Source organism: Lates calcarifer, linkage group LG21 (genome assembly GCF_001640805.2).
Source record: "Lates calcarifer isolate ASB-BC8 linkage group LG21, TLL_Latcal_v3, whole genome shotgun sequence".
Lineage (NCBI taxonomy): Eukaryota > Metazoa > Chordata > Actinopteri > Centropomidae > Lates > Lates calcarifer.
Window position 1 is genome coordinate 4,625,560 of NC_066853.1, and position 18,643 is coordinate 4,644,202.

Below are 18,643 nucleotides of genomic sequence, written 5' to 3' on the forward strand. Positions count from 1 at the left end.
CTGTGGTCTCAGGGGAATTTATTTATCAAGTATCCATCTGTCGCCCATAGCTTGCCTTCAAACAAGCAACAAGCTCTTCTATATGTATGATGTTTAATTAGACCCAGCCATTAAAAGACTTAAGTACAAATCTATACCACAAAAGAACAGTCGAGGGGCAAACGGTTCCATGGACGTGTGAATGTTTGGCTGTGTACTGTCCCACATAATTCACACTTATATCAGGAACCTGGTTGTGGAATGTATCAGTTTGGACAAATAATGGGGCAGGCACCATGTTTTGTGGAAAAAATGCAACACAGAGAGTAAACTGTTTGTCAGATATGTCGTGTGTTTGGTTTAACGCCTAAACAGTTCCCCCAGAGCATCCCATGTCTGTTTACAACAGGGGATGGAGCCTGGGAGGGCAGCTAGCCTGAATACAGCTAGGCTAGCACCACCTGCACTCATACTAGTACAGTGCTTGCCTGTCACTTCACTTTTCTGGCTGCTATGGCTAGCACTGATGGACCAAAAACAAAAAAAGAAGTCAGATCCTTTTGGACTAAGCAGTGATTTCATTATAAATATTTAACGTATATGGAGGTCATGGAAAACCTTCAAGTTGAATGAGATTTGTCAGACATCTACTGTTTGTGGCGTGCTTTAGTGCATACTAGGTTTTAGCTTTTTCCCAATATTATTTATCTGCCCTCTCAAAGCAATGGAGAACTTGAAAGTTGTGCAATAGGCTGTTATGAGAAGTACATTACTCTTGCTTAACCTTTAATTCTTGAGGCATACCTAAAGCCCAGGCTGTTTCATACTGTTTAAGATCACAGAGCAACAAAACTTGTAGGCAGTTAAATAAGCAACAAGGAGCCAAATTCCACCTTGTCTCTGCCCCCCTAGTTCTTCTGGAAAGAAAAGAATTTCCATCAGGCTTTCAGCAAAAATATGCTAAGCGCCTGTTGGCGATGATGTGGATCATTTCAAACTCAGAGGTAATGTCATATCAAGCACTGAGACTTTGGCATAAACAGTAGAGTTAATGCACTTTCACATCATAAGATAATATGATTTCAGAGATGGAGGGAGTGGAAGAAAGAAAGACAGCAAGGCAGCCATGGGGTATTAGTCTCACTTATTGTCTTCTTCAGTAGCCGGTGTGTCTGTGGTGCTGATCATCCTGGACAACTCTAGTTTCATGGCTAAAGACAGATGTCAGCAGTTGTGGCCTCATCCCATACAGCTGCTTTACACCACCACAGGTTTGTGCTTCAAGAGGGCAGCCAGAAGCCAGTGGTGAAGACCTAAGAATAAAACTAGTGTTTCAGCACTGCTGTCAGTGATGGTGGGATGGTCCTGGTTTGTGCACTGGATCTCCTTAGGTTAACACTGTCCTGATTGGAACAGGCTTGGGTTAAGGTCTGGTCTGGCTTCTTCTTGGCTTGAGCCAGGCCTACGCATCTATTCCTGGTCCTTGGCATTGAAATGGAAATCTAAACAGCGGAGCGACTGGCTGAACAAGCAGCCCTCTCAAAACCAGACTGCCACCCCGTCCTCCTCCTCTCACTCCACTGCAGTTCTCAGCCACCACTTTATCACCCCGTCGCGCTGAATGGGGCCCCTTCATGTCGGTTGGGTTTATGACCCTGCGTTCTCAGACCAGGGGTCCAGATACAGATCTCCATCAAAGGCTCTCTCAGATACCACTGTCACCTCTGGTCTGCTGTGGGTAGACTGGTCTGCCTTAAAGATCTGATTATAAACCCTTGGCATGTAGCCATGGCCTCCTCTCTTTTTTCCTCCACCTTGTCATGACCCTGCTGATATGTACCTGTGTGCATGTAGGGATATTCTGGAAGGGTATGAGGCCTCATTGGTCGATCTGAAATGTTTGACCCTCACCTGAACCCACAACTCACCTCACTTCCCACAGGAAGTGGCGACTTAGCCACAGGAAATGGGCTCATTCATGTATTTAAAAAAGTTCACCATATACTCATACTACCTAAAGTGTTTCACTGTTGAAAAAACTCAGCTTTGAATAGCCTTTTAGATGTCATGCTCAATTTTTTTCTTTTCTTTTTTTTTTTCTTTTTTTTTACAGCCCGCTCTTTCACCATTGCACACCCACTCATTAGATAAACTCTATAGGGCTATTTATAGCTCAATCACATGATAGAAAGCATATTGTCCCTTATTTGTTGGGTCTGGTTGCCTGCTCTGCTTGTATCATTGCATCATTCTGAGTGGAGGCAGCAGTCCAGGCTTTATGAATGAACCAAGTCTCCGCCAGAGGCTGGGAGATGGCACTGATCCCACTGTGATGTCACTCCAGAGACAAGGAGAAGAGAGGGAGCTTTATGAGACCTCCCATTCATTCGTCTGTCTCTTTCTCTCTCACTCTCTCTGCCTACCTTCAGTTCTCTTGTCCTGTCATGGGCTCATATTACAGGCTAGTGACTCACCCCCCACCAGTACTCCTGCCCCATCATCACCCCTCACCCACTCAAGATGCTCCCTTGCTGTCCTCCCACCGGCCCTGTCCTGCCCTGCCCAGCCCTGCCCATTCTAGTCCTGTAGACTTTGGCCCCAGCCGCAAAAATCCCAATTTCACGCCCACGCTCTGGCACACAGGCGAAGAGGACTGTTAATTTAGATCATGTGTGTATGTGTGTATGTGTGTGTCACTTTAACAGCCTTAGGTGCCAAACTGAACCTCCATCTAAGGCTGAGTTGGGGCTCGGTCAGTAAAGGTGCACAGTCTGTCAGTTAGAATCCCTTGGAGATATATTACCGTCGCACTCAGCAGACTGTTCATTAATCATATTATGGCAATAGGGGAGTGACTAATCAATACCTTTTACCATTTACATCCAGAATAAGCATTACTTTCACTTAATCAGTGATTCCCATTCAGAAATATTTGAACTTATTATTCTCTCTACACCATTAGAAGAAAATGGTTTCATTTCAGACTTTTCAGTGCAGACACTGTTTTTAGTTTGAGTCTTGGTAGTGAAATGTGAATGCCATAATGTTGCCTGTGATTTACACCCACTCCCACACTTCGTGGGCTAAGTGGATGGGACTCATTTTGTGGACAGACCCACACTGTCTAATGTGGAAAGTGATGACTTGTGGATGCTCCAACTCTCAGCACACTGACCATTCTGTATCTAATGGGACTCACAGGCATTGAAATCCTATCAGGACTTCATCATTTACTAGAGATTGTCGAGATTCAAGCTCGCCTCTCTCACTAATGGATGCACACTGTACATTAGCTCTGCCGCAGATAACTTTCATATGGATCATTCACCATGGAGACTGCTCTATTATCGTTGCACTTTTAAGTCTTTTGTTTGCCTTCCAGCGTTGCTGTGACCTCTGCTTCACATTTGCAGGGTTTCATTTCAAATCACAAAAACACAAGAAAGCAATGAACATACATATAATATATCACAAAATGTGTTTTGAAAATGTATTTGCACTGTCACCTAAGAGTCTAAATTTAGAAGACATTTGTTGTGCTTTGAATTTCTGAAAGACAGTAAACAAAAATCCCACATCAAACTCATTTTGGGGGGGTGGGGGCGGCGTAATTCAAAATAAAAACAACAGAAATCACACAAATTGCAGTTCTCATTTTAATTTGCTCTGTAATCATGGTTCACATATTTCTCTCTTTAGAGTGGCTAATGGTAGTTCTCATGCAAGATGGTGTTGAGTGTCTTTGATGGAGGATTTAGTGCTAAAGTGGGTTCAAGTCTGTGTGGGCAAGTACAGGCTGGGGCTGGGTTGATAAAAGCGATGGGGAGGGAGGGGTGTAAACGGTTCGAAAGTGCAGACAAACTCCACTCGATCCAGCTTAAATAAACTGCCACATTTCGCCTTTGCCTTCACATCAAAGCGTAGACTGTCTGAGCCCCAGTCCCATCTCAGTTTGCAGCCATTTGCAACATGCACGTTTTTGCACTACCAACACTACTTAAAAGAAAAATGAGTGGAGTGGAGGCCTAGACAACCTTGCTGTCAGGGGCACCTTTTGCATGAAGACAACTTGCATAGCTCTTATTTTCACTGTGAAACTGCATGTGTTATTTTGATGTGTGAGCTGCGTCTGACAATAGTGTAACAGAGATCTTATGTGAGACTATAAAGCAGTGTTTATTCTCAGCTCCTCTACCTTGCTTTTACTTCTGACTAGAATGAATAACTTTCTGCTTGCTCACCAGTCTAACAGAGAGCAATATATTATTACAGTCCTAATTGAATCACATGGAGAAGCAAAGAGCTCTTGTCTGTCCTCTGTCTCGGGTCTGTTGTGAGGAGAGAGAAAATAGAGGGAAAAAAAGAGCCAAAAACAGAAAAAAAGAAACTGGGAGACCTAATTTTACAAACAGCCAGACAGACATTGGTTACATGGGCAAAGGAGGGACAGCTGCTGTGCATTCCAGGCGAGGTCGAGACGTCAGCGAGTGGTGAAAACAGGCATGAACTGTATGTTGCCCCAGTGTACTGCTGGAAGATAAAACCACCAGCCAATGGAGATGCCAGAACATCTGGGTTAAACGAATGGTGTTTCTGAGAGAGGAATGACACAACTTTTCCTCATCACTAGTTTGGCCTCAAGCCGAGGCTATTGTGATCTGGTTTTAACTGTTTAAATTGACTTGCAATTGATAAGAAGACTAAACTAGAGAGAAAGACACAAAAGTTCAATCTTGACTGAAACTTTGTTTTTATGTGCATCTTAACCTGCTGAAGCCCTAAGATGCCCTGTTGTGATCTGTAGAAGTTTTGCCTCATGCACATTACCACCCAAGTGGATCAGACAAAATACTGCTATTATGTCATACTTCAGACTCTAACAGATCATGATATATTTCAGCCTTTATTGTGTAAATGAGTGTGGGTGCTTTGCAGATTGAATGATAAATACACGGCAGTTAATTGGAACTGTATAGGGCCTTTTTCTGTCTATTTACAAGTCGTTTGTTAAGTCTCAGCCTTATCAGTTTTTAGCTGTCTATTCTTGTGTAAGTGGCCCGGGGGTCTTTCCCCTTCTCCCCTCATCATCTCCCCTGTTATGCCCCCTTATCCCACACTTCAGCAGCCTGCTCAATCTAATTAGATGAGTGCGAGTCATCAGGCACTGTTTAAAGCCATCAAAGGGAGCTCTGTTCCCTACTGGGTGCCCACTGGCTGTGAGCAGAGAACAGTGAGCCTAGTGTGTGACTGAGACCCTTGAGACAGCCCACCCCCATATCTCCTAGCCACCCACCAGCAGCCACAGTGACATCATCACCTCATCCCTCGACCCTTGACCTCTCAGAATGTTTGACCCCATGCTTGGTCTGGTGACAGTAGGCCTACTGTGTAGGGGCGACATGGTAGGAGGGCTTGCAGGGGTCATGGTGTCACACCAGGATGTGTGGGTAGGAGAGAGATTAGTGTTTGTAAGTATTTGCAAATAAATGTGTGAGTTTATTTTAATGCCAGATCTGAAATCCCAGGAAGTGTAGACATTAAAAAAAGGAAAAAAAGCAAAGGCACTTGCGTGATCATAAACCGCACTGGTAAACTGCACTTAGTTCCAGAATCTGCTGTTATTCAGCCCACTGAAATATGCATGTGTATTGTCTGCCGAAATAGTGTACATGCAGTGTTACCTCAAATTTTAAACCAATCAGATCTGATGGTGTGACAGCTCATGTTTAAATGAATTGGATCTGATGGATGTGGAGACAGTGTCTGTCTAGACGGGATGTAATTGTTGAGCCATGTTGTTGATCACGGTCAGACGCAACTGTGTTGACTTTGTTTGTGTGTGTGTGGGTGCATGTGTGTGTCTGTGCTAAACTAACCGAACCACATTCACAAGTCTCTCTTTCCCGCCCTCTCTCTGTCTCAATTGAATTTCCCATTCAGTAAGCTTTATTTGCATGAAATACAATACAGCATGCATTGTTATAGTTTGGGTTGTCAATAATAATTATAGCAGTATATAATATTAGCATGTTAGTAACGCTAATCCCAAATGAGACAGATATTGATATTACTCAAAACAATATCACAATCAATGTTCTTTGTAATTTGTGATTGGCAGATCCGGAGTGTGGAGATGTCCCCCTGCTAACTCCAGGAAGTAAAGAGATGATGTCTCAGGCTCTGAAGGCCACCTTCAGCGGCTTCACAAAGGAACAGCAGCGACTGGGGATTCCCAAAGGTAAGACTGTAAACTGCTTGTATTCTCAGTCTCAATTAATTAATCCCTGTTAATATTTGCATTGGGGGAATGAAATCTCATCTGTAAAACATGAGCCCCATGTCACATGTTAGGGGACACACATTCATTAGATCCTTTCACATCATAGACTGCTGTAGATCATACAGTGGAGATATCTCTTAGAAAAGCAGGAGAAAGCCAGTTATTCCAGAAGTGGCATTACATCAAAGTACATTTCAGCCCAGGCAGACTGACTGACTGCAAAGTTCAGAGACCAACAGTAAAATAATCAGTTGGCTTCCTAAATTCAGGCTCAGAGCAGAACCTCTTCAAGCTGATTGGAAACGGCTGGACTTTTCACTATCAGTCAGTGTAACCACGCTATATCTGTGGTTTTTGCTTGTCATTACCTCTGCTGTTTACATCCACTGGTGCCTCCCTGTTTGCTGTTGATCAACTTGCTAAATGTATTTACCACGGAGGCAGTGTATAAATTGGTGGCATAACCAAAGGTCAGAGTTTTCTCTCGATGAAAACACAACATTATACAATACGTGTTTTGCTGCAGTTCTCAGTGTTAGAACCAGAAAAGTGAAAATTTAATCTGGATTGCCATACTTTCACAGGTCAAGATCAATGCTTGAATAATCACATAATTTTTTTATGTGTAGTATGTGTTCCGCAAGTAGAGCTAAGCTACTTAAAAAAAATCAGTCACAAATTTTGATCCTCCTCAGATCCCAGACAGTGGACAGAAAACCATGTGGCTGAGTGGCTAACGTGGACAGTGAACGAGTTCAGTCTGAAGAATGTTGACTTTGACAAATTCTGCATGAACGGAGCCAGCTTGTGTGCGATGGGGAAGGAGCGCTTCCTGGACTTAGCACCTGACTTTGTGGGTGACATCCTTTGGGAACATCTAGAAATGCTTCAAAAGGGTAAGGCCCTCAGGGTTAATATACTGATTTTTATGGCATTTTTTATGGCAGAGAGTGACTAGAGGCTAAGAGACTTTTTTATCTCCCATACTATATATGAGAAAAACTCACTCACACCAAATGGGGTGATTATCACTACTCGCACCAGTTTAGGCACTTGCTTATACAGAAGCCAAACAGGAAGACACAGTTTAGCTCAGGTCATTAATTTTTGATCATGCTGGATGCAGTTACATGATACATGAAATCAATGACGAGGTCACTGACGTTCTCTATCTATTTTTCATGAAGAGGATACAAAGCATTATCCCATCAATGGACTGACCTCCAACTTCCAGGAATCCCGTTATACCTCAGACTACTTTGTCAGTAAGTACTCATCACACTCATTGTTAATCACCCTGTGTAATAGCATAAGATACATGCCTAGAATATGAATATAAATGCAAAAAGAGTTTTATTGTTGTGAATGAAAGAGGATTGGGATTTAGTGTAGTGTGAAAATGGATATTGGTCCTCAGTACAGCTTTGCAGCTGATCTTATATATATCATATATCACAGAAAATAATATTGTATGAGGTTAGGTTTGACCAATAATCTTGCCAAAAATGTCCCAAGATTCTTCCTATGCAGTCAAGGCTGTGTTTTGTTATAGACTATTCACACACTAAGCATTTAGGCAGCAGTTCAGCACAAGAGGGATAATGACTCCACTCTCCTGAGATTGATCTTTTCCTCCTCCGTTTTGCTCCTTGCTTTCGTTCTCTGCTTTCTATCTACAATCGTTTTCCTCTGTATCTCCAGGCTACGGTGTTGAGCATGCTCAGTGTGTCCCCCCTTCTGAATACTCAGAGCCCGGCTTCATCACAGAGTCCTACCAGACACTTCATCCCATCAGCTCAGAGGAACTGCTGACGCTCAAGTATGAGAGTGAATACCCTGCTGTCATCCTGCGGGACACGCCCCTCAACCCGCTGCAGGGGGACTACTTTTCTGTCAAGCAGGAGGTGGTATCCCCTGACAACATGTGTGTGGGACGCCTCAGCAGAGGTGAGGGGTTATATACTACACATGAAGAATATAGTTACTATTTGATAAGATATTAAGAATATATGATTAGTGTGGAGAGGCACTGCATTGAAGAATGTGCCGCCTGAATGTTGTTGGATTGAGTGGTTGATAAATGCGTCCACGTGTGCACGTATGTGTTTGTGCACGTTTGTGTGAGTACAGCTAAATGTTAAGTGTCTCTGTGGGTGTATGCGTGCATGTTATTGTGCTGAAGCTACCAGAATCTTGTCATGCCACATCAGTGTGCATGTATTAGAAAAGAAGAAAAGCAGGCCCTCTGGTTGGTTTGTGGTTCAAGCAAACCCGCCTCATACACTCTACACTGGGCTGGAGAAAAAAAGAAAACCCTATTGTTTTTGTCAGAGTGATACACGAACCAAAGCCACAACGTGTTCTCTTCTTGCCGCCTGTCCTTTATGTAAAACAGTTCAAGTGGTGTAACCTTCAAGAATTTTTTTTTCTTCTTGTTTCTGTTGGCCTCTTTTCCTCGACTCAGCCTTAAGGTTCTGGGTAAGGAGATAGAGGTGTCATCCTCAGCTAGCAAGCGTGGGGTTTTCTCATGAAATTGTTTGCTTTTCTGAATGCACAGGCTTGTTTTCTCTCCCAGTGATAGTTTACAGAGGAATTAGCAGCATGGTTTACATTTATAGTCACAAAGCTAGGATTTTCTTCTCACAAATCCCCATCTGTATAAATGAATAGCATGTGCCAAGTGCACTATACAAGCCCCCGTACAGTGCTCTAAGCATTTGCCTGCAAGGTATGAGGTCTAGTCCTCATGCATCACACATACCAAGCTTTTGAGCGTAGCGTTGTGCTCTCCCAACGTGGGAAAGTATTTTGCAGCACAACTGGTATCCACATGTGGCTTCAATTTCAGCCATTGAAGATTTCAGCATTAATCGAGGCACTGCATTATCTGTCATTTGTTAATGACTCACCATTGAAAGACTCCTCTTATCTTTCCCAAGGCCAAAAATAGCAGGGCAATTTGTGTGATTGTCTTTCATTTAAAATCAAACTCAAATGTTGGTTGTACAAGTGAAATGAGGTGTGAAATGGACAGAGAGGTGGCACAGTGCAGAAAAAATATAGCTTAGTGAGAAGGAATATAATTTATTGGTGTGGTGTTGTTTATGTCACATTCTAACATAATGCTCCTTTCTTAAAGGTCACAGAAAACATGTTACAATTTACATTCTTATGCACTTAAGTATCACATTGGAAAATAGCTACACATGATTTTAGAACTTTTTTTTTAATGTATAATAAAATCATACACAATACAAATCAGGGTTTATTAAAGAGTTTTTTCATGTGATATGCTATAAAATTTACAGTTTGCTCATTTGCAACAACTTTAATTTAAAAATGTAACTGTCTTTGCATTTCCACTCGTCCTTCCCACTCAGGTAAACTCGGTGGCCAGGACTCTTTTGAGAGCATTGAGAGCTTTGAGAGCTGTGACCGATTGACCCAGTCATGGAGCAGCCAGTCTTCATTCAGCAGCCTGCAGCGGGTACCCTCGTATGACAGCTTCGACTCGGAAGACTATCCCACTGCCTTGCATGGCCACAAGCCCAAGGGCACCTTCAAAGACTATGTGAGGGAGCGCTCAGACCTCAGCAAGGATAAACCCGTCATCCCTGCAGCGGCACTGGCAGGGTACACAGGTAAGATGTGTAGAGGTCATAGTTTATACATTATAATTTTCTATAGAGTCTTACCATGAAAAGTGCTGCAGCATTTTATACACCTTTTTCAAAGCAGACATTTTTAAAATGTCACAGCAGGAAAAGCAAAGGATAAGCACTAACATTAATCATAGCTCTGTTTCATTATGGTGTGCCTTTAAGTTGGGCAGTATGCACAATCCCAGGAAATACAACCATTACGAATTCTAAGAGTTACAGAATGTAACAACATTTAGAGCTACATTATTTATGTATTTACAACAGTTGTTCCTATGCAAGTGAGCTCAAACATGGTAAAGTTTACATTTAAAGAATAATATTGGTGTTCATGATCATTGGTTGTGGAGTCTGCATGGCATCAGAAGACTTAAATATGCAATGTCTTGTTTTTTTGGCCTTAAAGGATTCCATCTGTTGACATTCACTTTCGTACATAATGAAAAAAAGGAATGAAGAAAAATCCCATATCCTTAAACATTGCCTAGGCTAGATCATTCATCTCTATTAATTAAAAGGTTAACACATCTTATTGTCAGGAAATCTCAGTTGTGAATATTTCAAAATCATGCCAAATAAAACCCAAAGTGTTATGTGCATGATTTTTGGGGGAAGGAATATTGTCACATGGTGCAGAATTCCCTCCACCAGTTCTACAAGAAACAAAATTCAGTGCAACACACTTGTTGAGCTCTGCAAAAGCCACAGATGTGGGGGTGCCTTAATGCACTGCTTTTAGACCAAAAAAAAAAAACAAAAAACACCTTTTACCCAGGCAGCCCAAGTCATGCACATTACAGGAAACAAAACAGATTTCGCTCGCACCTTCTTCTTCTTCTCTTCCTTCTTCTTCTTGTTGTTCTTCTCTCTCTCTCTCTCTCTCTCTCTCTCTCTCTCTCTCTCTCTCTCTCACCCTCTCTCACCCTCTCTCACCCTTTTGTTCTGTCTTCACTTATCATCTACCTCCTTGTTATCTGCAACCCGCATCTCAACCTATTTTTTCTAGGTCGTCCTAGCAACGCTGGTGAAACGTAGAAATTATGCCTGCCCCTGCACATAACACCAGAGTAAAATTATCTCTTCATCTCATAAAACATCTTCATACCCGTACACGCTCAAAGAGCTGGTTTATATATGTTCTTCAAGTTCAGTAAGATGTGGAGATATTTGCACGCTCGTCTTAAAGCAAGTGCACTATTTTAGCATCTGTCATGGTTTTTGGTTTAAAAAGGTTTATGAAAAAAACTGCTACTGTTACTACTTTTAAGATTTTACCAGGATGTGCATGTTAACACTAGGATATGAACTGGTATATGAGCTAAGAAAACTGATATAAAGAACTTTAAGGCTGATCTGGTATTGTGTAAACTGACACTTAATGTCAAATACTGTATTAACACAAAGAGAATGTGCATGTGTTACATAACAATATAAACATTAAACCTTTGTGGACATTAGTAAAGGATTTAGTTCAAGCTGAGTCTTTATGACATACACTACTGTTTCAAAAGTGGATTGTAAAGAGAATTGAACAGCTACACTGTAGACACTGAATCGTCTCTTAACGCCAAAGTGTTTGGGACTTTTTCAGCCGTGTTTAAATCATAGTCACAAGGCTGCGAGGTTGCCAGCATTGGAAAAGGGGAAATCCAAGCAAATTTCAAACGTCACTAACAATGCATACATCAGATCTCAATGGACTGTCCCAAAGTTGGTATGCACAAGTTAATTGGTCATCTGTATGGTTATTAGTTCAAAAGCTACTTATGGAACAATGAGTCATTCATTCGTAACGATGTTGGAAAGATGTCGTAATGTACATGTAATCAAATAATGACGAGTAAGACACAGTCTAAAAGCCCTTCCAGTGACCATTAGAGTTTGTGTTGCTCCTGCACCCCATTTGATAAAAGTGGACTCAACCAAGAAACTAATAATTAATATATAAAGATAAATATGATGCATAAGCAGATATAGTGAGATGTAAATAGTAGTTAATAGTTTTAGTTTGATGTGGAGCTGAAAAAAACTATAACCAAATCTGCCTTTTAACGTTTGCTTTGACAGAAGTCTGTGTTATATCAATGTAAACCTAAGCATGTGGAGATATCTTCTTCCACCACCTTTGCAAATGCACATCATGACATTCTGACTCCATTTACCGCTTCAGTCGTGACGTCTGACATGTATCAGTTATTAAGAAAGCACAGATGACTCCAAAGAGGTCATGCGTGAAAGCCTTGCGAGTGTCTCCAGCCTAATGCATAGTAATGTATTCTTACTGAGGGGAATGTGCTTCCTCTGAGCTTTTACACAACGGGAAAAGGGAAAGGTGAAAAAAAATCATGCTAAAATACCCCAATTTCCCTGAATGAGGAAAATACTGAACAGCATACTCTGGTCTTGGCTGTTATTAGGAGCAGTGTGAGGAGAGTGTAGTCCTTAAAACATGGGAGCATTTGTGTGTAGATGTGCGTGTCCATGTGCTTGTGTGTAGGTGGATGAAGAAATAGAGGTAGAAAGCGAGCATGAGAGAGAAAAACCTTAACCCCCCCAAAAAAAATCAAACCTCAAAATAGAGAAACAGGCTTTTGTAATATTCCAAATTGATGTTTATGACAGCTTGACAGCTTGCTCTGCTCAGCTTCCTGTCCCAGTCTCAGGGTGACAGGTGACACTTGTAGCGAGGACAGGGAGCCTGATAAGGCTATAGAGAGATAAGTCAACCTCCTCGTGTCATCTCCGTGGTTTCCTGTGACAATTCGCCATTTACACCTCTGTCTAGAGTAACATCAGGCAGCCTTACAACACGTTAAACTCTGTCTGTCTCATTTGCTGTCTCTCTCCTCTTTCTCTCTGTCTCACAAGTACAAACATAAAGACTTTCCTTGAAGTGATTCATCAAGTTAAAGACTACATATTAGCTGGTTCCACCTTTTCTAATATGGTAATCATGATTTGATTGATTTGTCATTTTTACATTGACAAAAATAATAATCCACAGAATAGTCCTTAGCTGGAGCCTCAGCCACCACCCTGCTTTCTTGCTTATAGCTGCATATGCTCAAGACTCATTTAGCATGCCATGGGTCAAATACTTAACGCTGCTGTGAATAGGAGTCCCCACCCTACCAACCCCACACTGTATGCTTTTTCAATGAGTCCCATTGTGCATGGAGACTTGAAACATATTTTTGGAAACGTCCTTTTTTTTGGTCAGAGGGTCGCCTACATTCTGGCGTGAGAGCACAGGGGGCTGGTAAACGGGCACTGTATCACCCTTATGTGGGCTCACTGTTACAGTTGCAGACTTTTGGTATGTGAGTAAAAACTCTGTCTGAAAGAGACTCAGTGTTGCAGAGCCACTTATTTTCCAAAGTCGGGGTGGCTGTTGTCATGCACCTTCTCCAATCCTAGCAGGAGCAAAGAGGGCTCTGAAGCGCCATTTCAAGTGTTCAGCCCACACATCTATTTCCCTGAAAGCTTTTGTTTGTGTTGTATAAGGGCATATTTGGTTTTCTTAGGCACTCGAGAGAGCTAACTTTTGCCTAGCTTCAGTTTTGCTGAGGCGGTGTGCTGCATAGGCAGGTGTGATTTCAACATGCAAGCCTCAAAAGTGGGTGGGTTAGTGTATATGCTGAAAAACCACAAGATCAAAGTGTACTTCTGTGAATCTAGTTCAGAGACAAAACCAGCCTTTTTTTGGTCGTCTTTGTTCTGCTTTCCCCCTTTTTTTTTCCATGAGATGTAATAAACTTTTATTATACATTGAAGTTTGTTTTTATCAGGTTATTATATTACTCCTCATTCATGAAAAATGCATTCCATTGTAACATTACAGTGACTTAGCAACTGCTCTCTTTCTCACACATACACACACACAGTCTGTATTCTAGTCTCTGAGATGTGTTACTGAAGGCAGCCTCTCTTATTTTAAACCAGTGATTTCATCAGTATGGAACTCAGACTCTAGATTCACATGCTGCACAGGGCAACCGGCAGACAAGGGAATACATGATGAATGGGACTGTTGTATTTAGGAGGACATTTGGTTCCATTGCTGTACTTCAGTCTGACCCAGATTAGAAGGTTTACTTTGTCCCCCTTCAGACTTAAGTGAATAATTGGCATGCATATTTAACACTTTCATACATAGCAAAACTATACACTGTAGAGATTTACTCATCCTTTTTTTTTTATCTGGTTCGCACTTCTTTCATTTTTCAAGTATTTTCAATCTCTTTGATGTTCTGTCCTTGCTGTGCAGTAACTATATGTAGATTTTGCACATGTTTATATGTGTCTCTTTTTTCTATGTATATTTTTATACTGGAAATCTTCCCCTTCTCAAATATGTGTTTTACCACTCTTGGGTTTCATTTAGCATCAACATACCGTACAGTAGATGCAACATACTGTATCTTTATATATAATACAGTACTTTGGAACACTGAACTAACAATAGGACAACAGAACTCGGGTGCATCCCAAATCTGCATCTTGATATCTTTTTCCTGGGCTCACACTTGCCTAATTAAACCCCCCTCACCACCCAGTGTCCAACCAACAACAGTGTGTCTTCTCAGTATAAACAGCTCTTCTGTAAATTCACACCTTCTCTCTCCCTCTCCCATCTGTTCTGCAGGCAGCGGCCCCATCCAGCTGTGGCAGTTTCTTTTGGAGCTGCTGACCGACAAGTCTTGCCAGTCCTTCATCAGCTGGACAGGCGACGGCTGGGAGTTCAAGCTTTCTGACCCCGATGAGGTGAGAGGTCGTGACACCACCGGTCACTGGCACACGTGCTGGGAGGTCCTAAGTAGTTAACCAGATGAACAAGATGTCGTCTTACTTTTTCAGAACATTTGCATGCCTTGTTTGGCTCCATTAGTGTTTTTGGAAGAGTTACCTTTGCAGGTTTCACATCAGTTGTGATTCATTTCAAAATGTCTTAGTAATACCAAAAACCAAAGTACAGTTAACTGTTCAGCACTTATATGTAAATGTAGATGATTACGTTTAGCAATGATTACAGGAAATATGGCTTTATTGCACTAAGTAGTTTATTCCCTCTATTGTTTTAGGTTGCTAGGAGGTGGGGCAAGAGGAAAAATAAGCCCAAAATGAACTATGAGAAGCTGAGCCGTGGCCTGCGATACTACTATGACAAGAATATCATCCACAAGACATCGGGGAAACGCTACGTCTACCGCTTTGTCTGTGACTTAAAAAGCCTGCTGGGGTACACTCCTGAGGAGCTGCATGCAATGTTGGACGTAAAGCCTGATACAGACGAGTGAAAGCAAAGATGAAAAAGAAAGTGAAGACAAATGTTAAGGAGCCACATGGACTGGGGCTCGTAAAGTGGTCTTAACTGTTTTGATAGCATCGGCAAACCATTTTTTGGGGGACCAAAATGTTTTTAATGACCGAGAGGTCTTTGTCAACTTCGAGCTCTTGTCTCTCAGACCATGTTTTAAAAAAGAAGGCACAACCCAAAAGCCTGTATTCATACTGTTTGCATTTGAGATGTGTGTGCGCATGTGTGTGTGAGCGTGCGTATGTGTGATATATACCGGTATTATTTAGCAGCTCGAGGCAGATGGAGAACTATCGGGTAGAGTTCAGGTTCCATTCTGCCTTAGTAGCAAAGTGGGGAGACAAGAGGACCAAGACAGAAAGTGTGAGAGAACAGAGAGAAAAAGAGCAAAATCAAATGATTAATTTTGTTGTTGGGGTAAACAGAGAGCGGGCGGAAAGTTCCTGCTATGAAAACAGTTGCCAAAATGTATTTAGATATATGTTCACTGTTTCTCTTTGGCAAGGAGAGAGTTTTCAGCTTGGACCAAAAAGTGTCATTTATAATTTGTTGTTTAAGGAGCGTATGCTTGTGCCAGTATTGTATTAGTGATGTTGAGAACACCCAATGTAAACCTACCTACCAGGCATATATTGGAAAGATTATTTTTCTTATGTTGTCAATGAAGGTATCACAGTGGAACCAAATATCAGACACCATCAGAAGTTTAACTGCTTTCTTCTTTAGGAGCCTTTAACTGAAATGTGCTGATTCGTTATCAGACAACACTATAGACACTGGCCCTGTGCTTTTATGAGGTGTGAGGACCTGGTGAGATTACTCATACCCAGAGAGTGTGATAGACAGACAACTGAAAGTAGCCGTTGCTTTGAAACTGACGCTTTCACCTTTACATACATGTTTGCCACCTTGTTAGAGACACATATTGTGACTGAAACTTATGCATTTTTGCATATACCACCAGTATTAGCAAACTGTAGACAATCTATGTGGGGAAATTCAGGAGTCTTTGGTAAGAAGAGTTGTTTGATGTGCAGATTAGATGCATAGTTTGTCGGTTCACTGTCCATGTTAGCGTTGCTTTAGAAGTGTTTGAATAGTCTTTATGTCTGTCTGTACAATAAAATCACAAGTGACGTAGTTGAGGGAGTGATTTTTACAAAATCCTAAGATTTTTCTTATGCAGTACATTTTGGCCAAGAGGAAGTGGCTGCAGTATAGTGTGAAGGTACAGTGTAGGAGGAAGGGACAGGGACAGGCAAGAGAAAAAATGTTGACAAGAGAATTAGAAGCTGTATGGGGTTAGATGAAGGTGACTGAAAGGAATCTGCGGATACTGCAGTCAGTGATCACTTGTGAGGTCTGATAGACAGTGACTGACAGAAATGGTGCAAGTTGACACAGGTTTGAGGTTTGCATTACATGGGTTGTGTATTTAATTTGGATGCAGCTTTCAGCTGAAAACTAAATGAAAATAGAGACGTGTAGGACTAGTGACAGACATTTGTATTTAATTTGTAGGTTTGTGTGTTACTTATCTATGAACAAAATAACATTCAATTCATAGTATGTAACTCATGTGTGATTCCACCCATATTTGTGTAATTTGCTCAGAATACATGCATAGATATTCACTGGCTACATTTGAGCAAATTGGCAGCAGTCTCCTTCCAATAGTGGGAACAGTGGCTGTACACTGGCCTTATGGGAAATGCCAAAGTCGAAAAATCATCTTAGAATACAATGTTATTGTTTACAGTGGCTGAATGTTACCCATATGGATGAAAATAGCTTTTGAGATGTCTATTTGTACAGATTGTATTTCATAATGCTTTATTGAGACCCAGATTACACAAATAAGCAAGAGACAAAGCAGGAATAATAACCAAAACTCATGTGAGGTCTTTGGCCACGGTGCTTCGGGTATCGTCCACAATGTTGGAAGACAGGGACCAGAAATCTCTCACATTTTTGGAAAAGTGTTATCTTTTATGTTTTTGTTAATATGTTGGAAAGCACACAGCTTTAGGACAAAGAGAAACGCCTTTGCTGATCTGGGTTTCCCACTGAGTGCAGAAAAGAGATGCTGTATATGTTCATAATGTTCAATTGGTAACAAGCTTCGTCCACTATCATCAAGCACTGACTCACAAACCTTCAAGCTTGTCATCCGATACAAAGAAATTCAACAAATAAATTGGTTATAAGCTTCACTGTACTTTCATTCTTTTCTGCATGTTGGCGTCAAGGTTTCAAAACACTGTAGTGTTCAGGTTGTTTTTTTTTTTTCTAATGTCAGTTTATGTTGAAGAGAGCTTTACAGATTTTTAAATGTATTTGTAACGGTTTCCATTGCCCTGGAAAAAAAAGTTTTCTTTTTTCCCAACACAAGGTTATAATGTTAGTATGGTTGACTTCATAAGATCAATGTGCTTAAAGAAAACATTCTGTTACTTAAAATGTTAATATTTTGAAAATTATTTTGTCAGGAAAATATACTGTTGTTAACTGTCAGAGATTACTGCAGGTCTTATGTATTAATGAACTGTAGTCAGGCAAGTGTATACACACCAATAGATTGTGGCATATACATATCTCAGAATGGATTCAGAAGGAAAAACCTTTTTTTATTTTGGTTTGTTTTGTATGTTGTTTTTTTGTATATTTTATAGTGTCTCTGTATTTTTTTTATGAGATCATTTTTATTGTATTTAGTTCACAAACATTTGAATATTTTTCAATAATTTATATTTTATAAAAGACAAGAGATGCAGACAGCTGGTGCTTTCATGGGAATTTAAAGGTAGCGCAGGACAAAATAATGTAGCGATATTTTTTGTTTGTTTGTTTGTTTGTTTTTGTTTTTTTATCCTTTTTTATATAGAAAATAGACCTGTCTGCTAGAGAAAAAAAGGCTGATGCTGGCCCATCAATGATTTCTGCTGGAAAGGTTTTATAAACTGTAGCTTCTATTTCTAAAATGTACTTAATGTACTTCAAAATGTTATAAAATATATGTGAACAAAGATTTGATAATTGTGTGTGGTTTCACTGTTTTCATTCATGAGCATACACTATTATGATACTGTGCTATTCAACAACAACATTTCTTAATACTATTATAATGATATATACTAGATAGATAGATGGATAGATATATATTTTCACTGAACAGTCACAAATCTGTCCATTGTTCAAAACAACACACTGCTGCTTCAAAGGGAGTCTAGGTTGCCTTTGAAATACACGCAGACCACGGTGTGTCCCAGTCTTAATGAGTGTGTCCCATGTGCACTGATGAGGTGACGTCACAACAGAACCAGCACACTGGGGCCCATTCATGTGCTTGTAACCCCGGGCTCATATAAATTCCACTGTAGATAGAAAACATACCGGCATGGCCCGCCG

At 41.0% G+C, this 18,643-nt stretch overlaps 1 protein-coding gene across 4 annotated transcripts in view; it reads left to right on the forward strand.

The window, feature by feature from the left end:
- ets1 (v-ets avian erythroblastosis virus E26 oncogene homolog 1) overlaps positions 1-18,271 on the forward strand; it is a 37,553-nt gene extending 19,282 nt beyond the window's left edge. For all 4 annotated transcript variants that reach the window (XM_018698900.1, XM_018698901.1, XM_018698903.2 and 1 more), the window contains 7 exons: positions 6,098-6,217; positions 6,955-7,155; positions 7,447-7,524; positions 7,961-8,206; positions 9,640-9,900; positions 14,564-14,682; positions 15,000-18,271. In XM_018698900.1, the coding sequence (XP_018554416.1) occupies positions 6,098-6,217; positions 6,955-7,155; positions 7,447-7,524; positions 7,961-8,206; positions 9,640-9,900; positions 14,564-14,682; positions 15,000-15,215 (1,241 nt within the window). In that variant the 3' untranslated portion in view covers positions 15,216-18,271. The remainder of the gene's footprint in view (positions 1-6,097; positions 6,218-6,954; positions 7,156-7,446; positions 7,525-7,960; positions 8,207-9,639; positions 9,901-14,563; positions 14,683-14,999) is intronic.
- Positions 18,272-18,643: the final 372 nt, after the last annotated feature.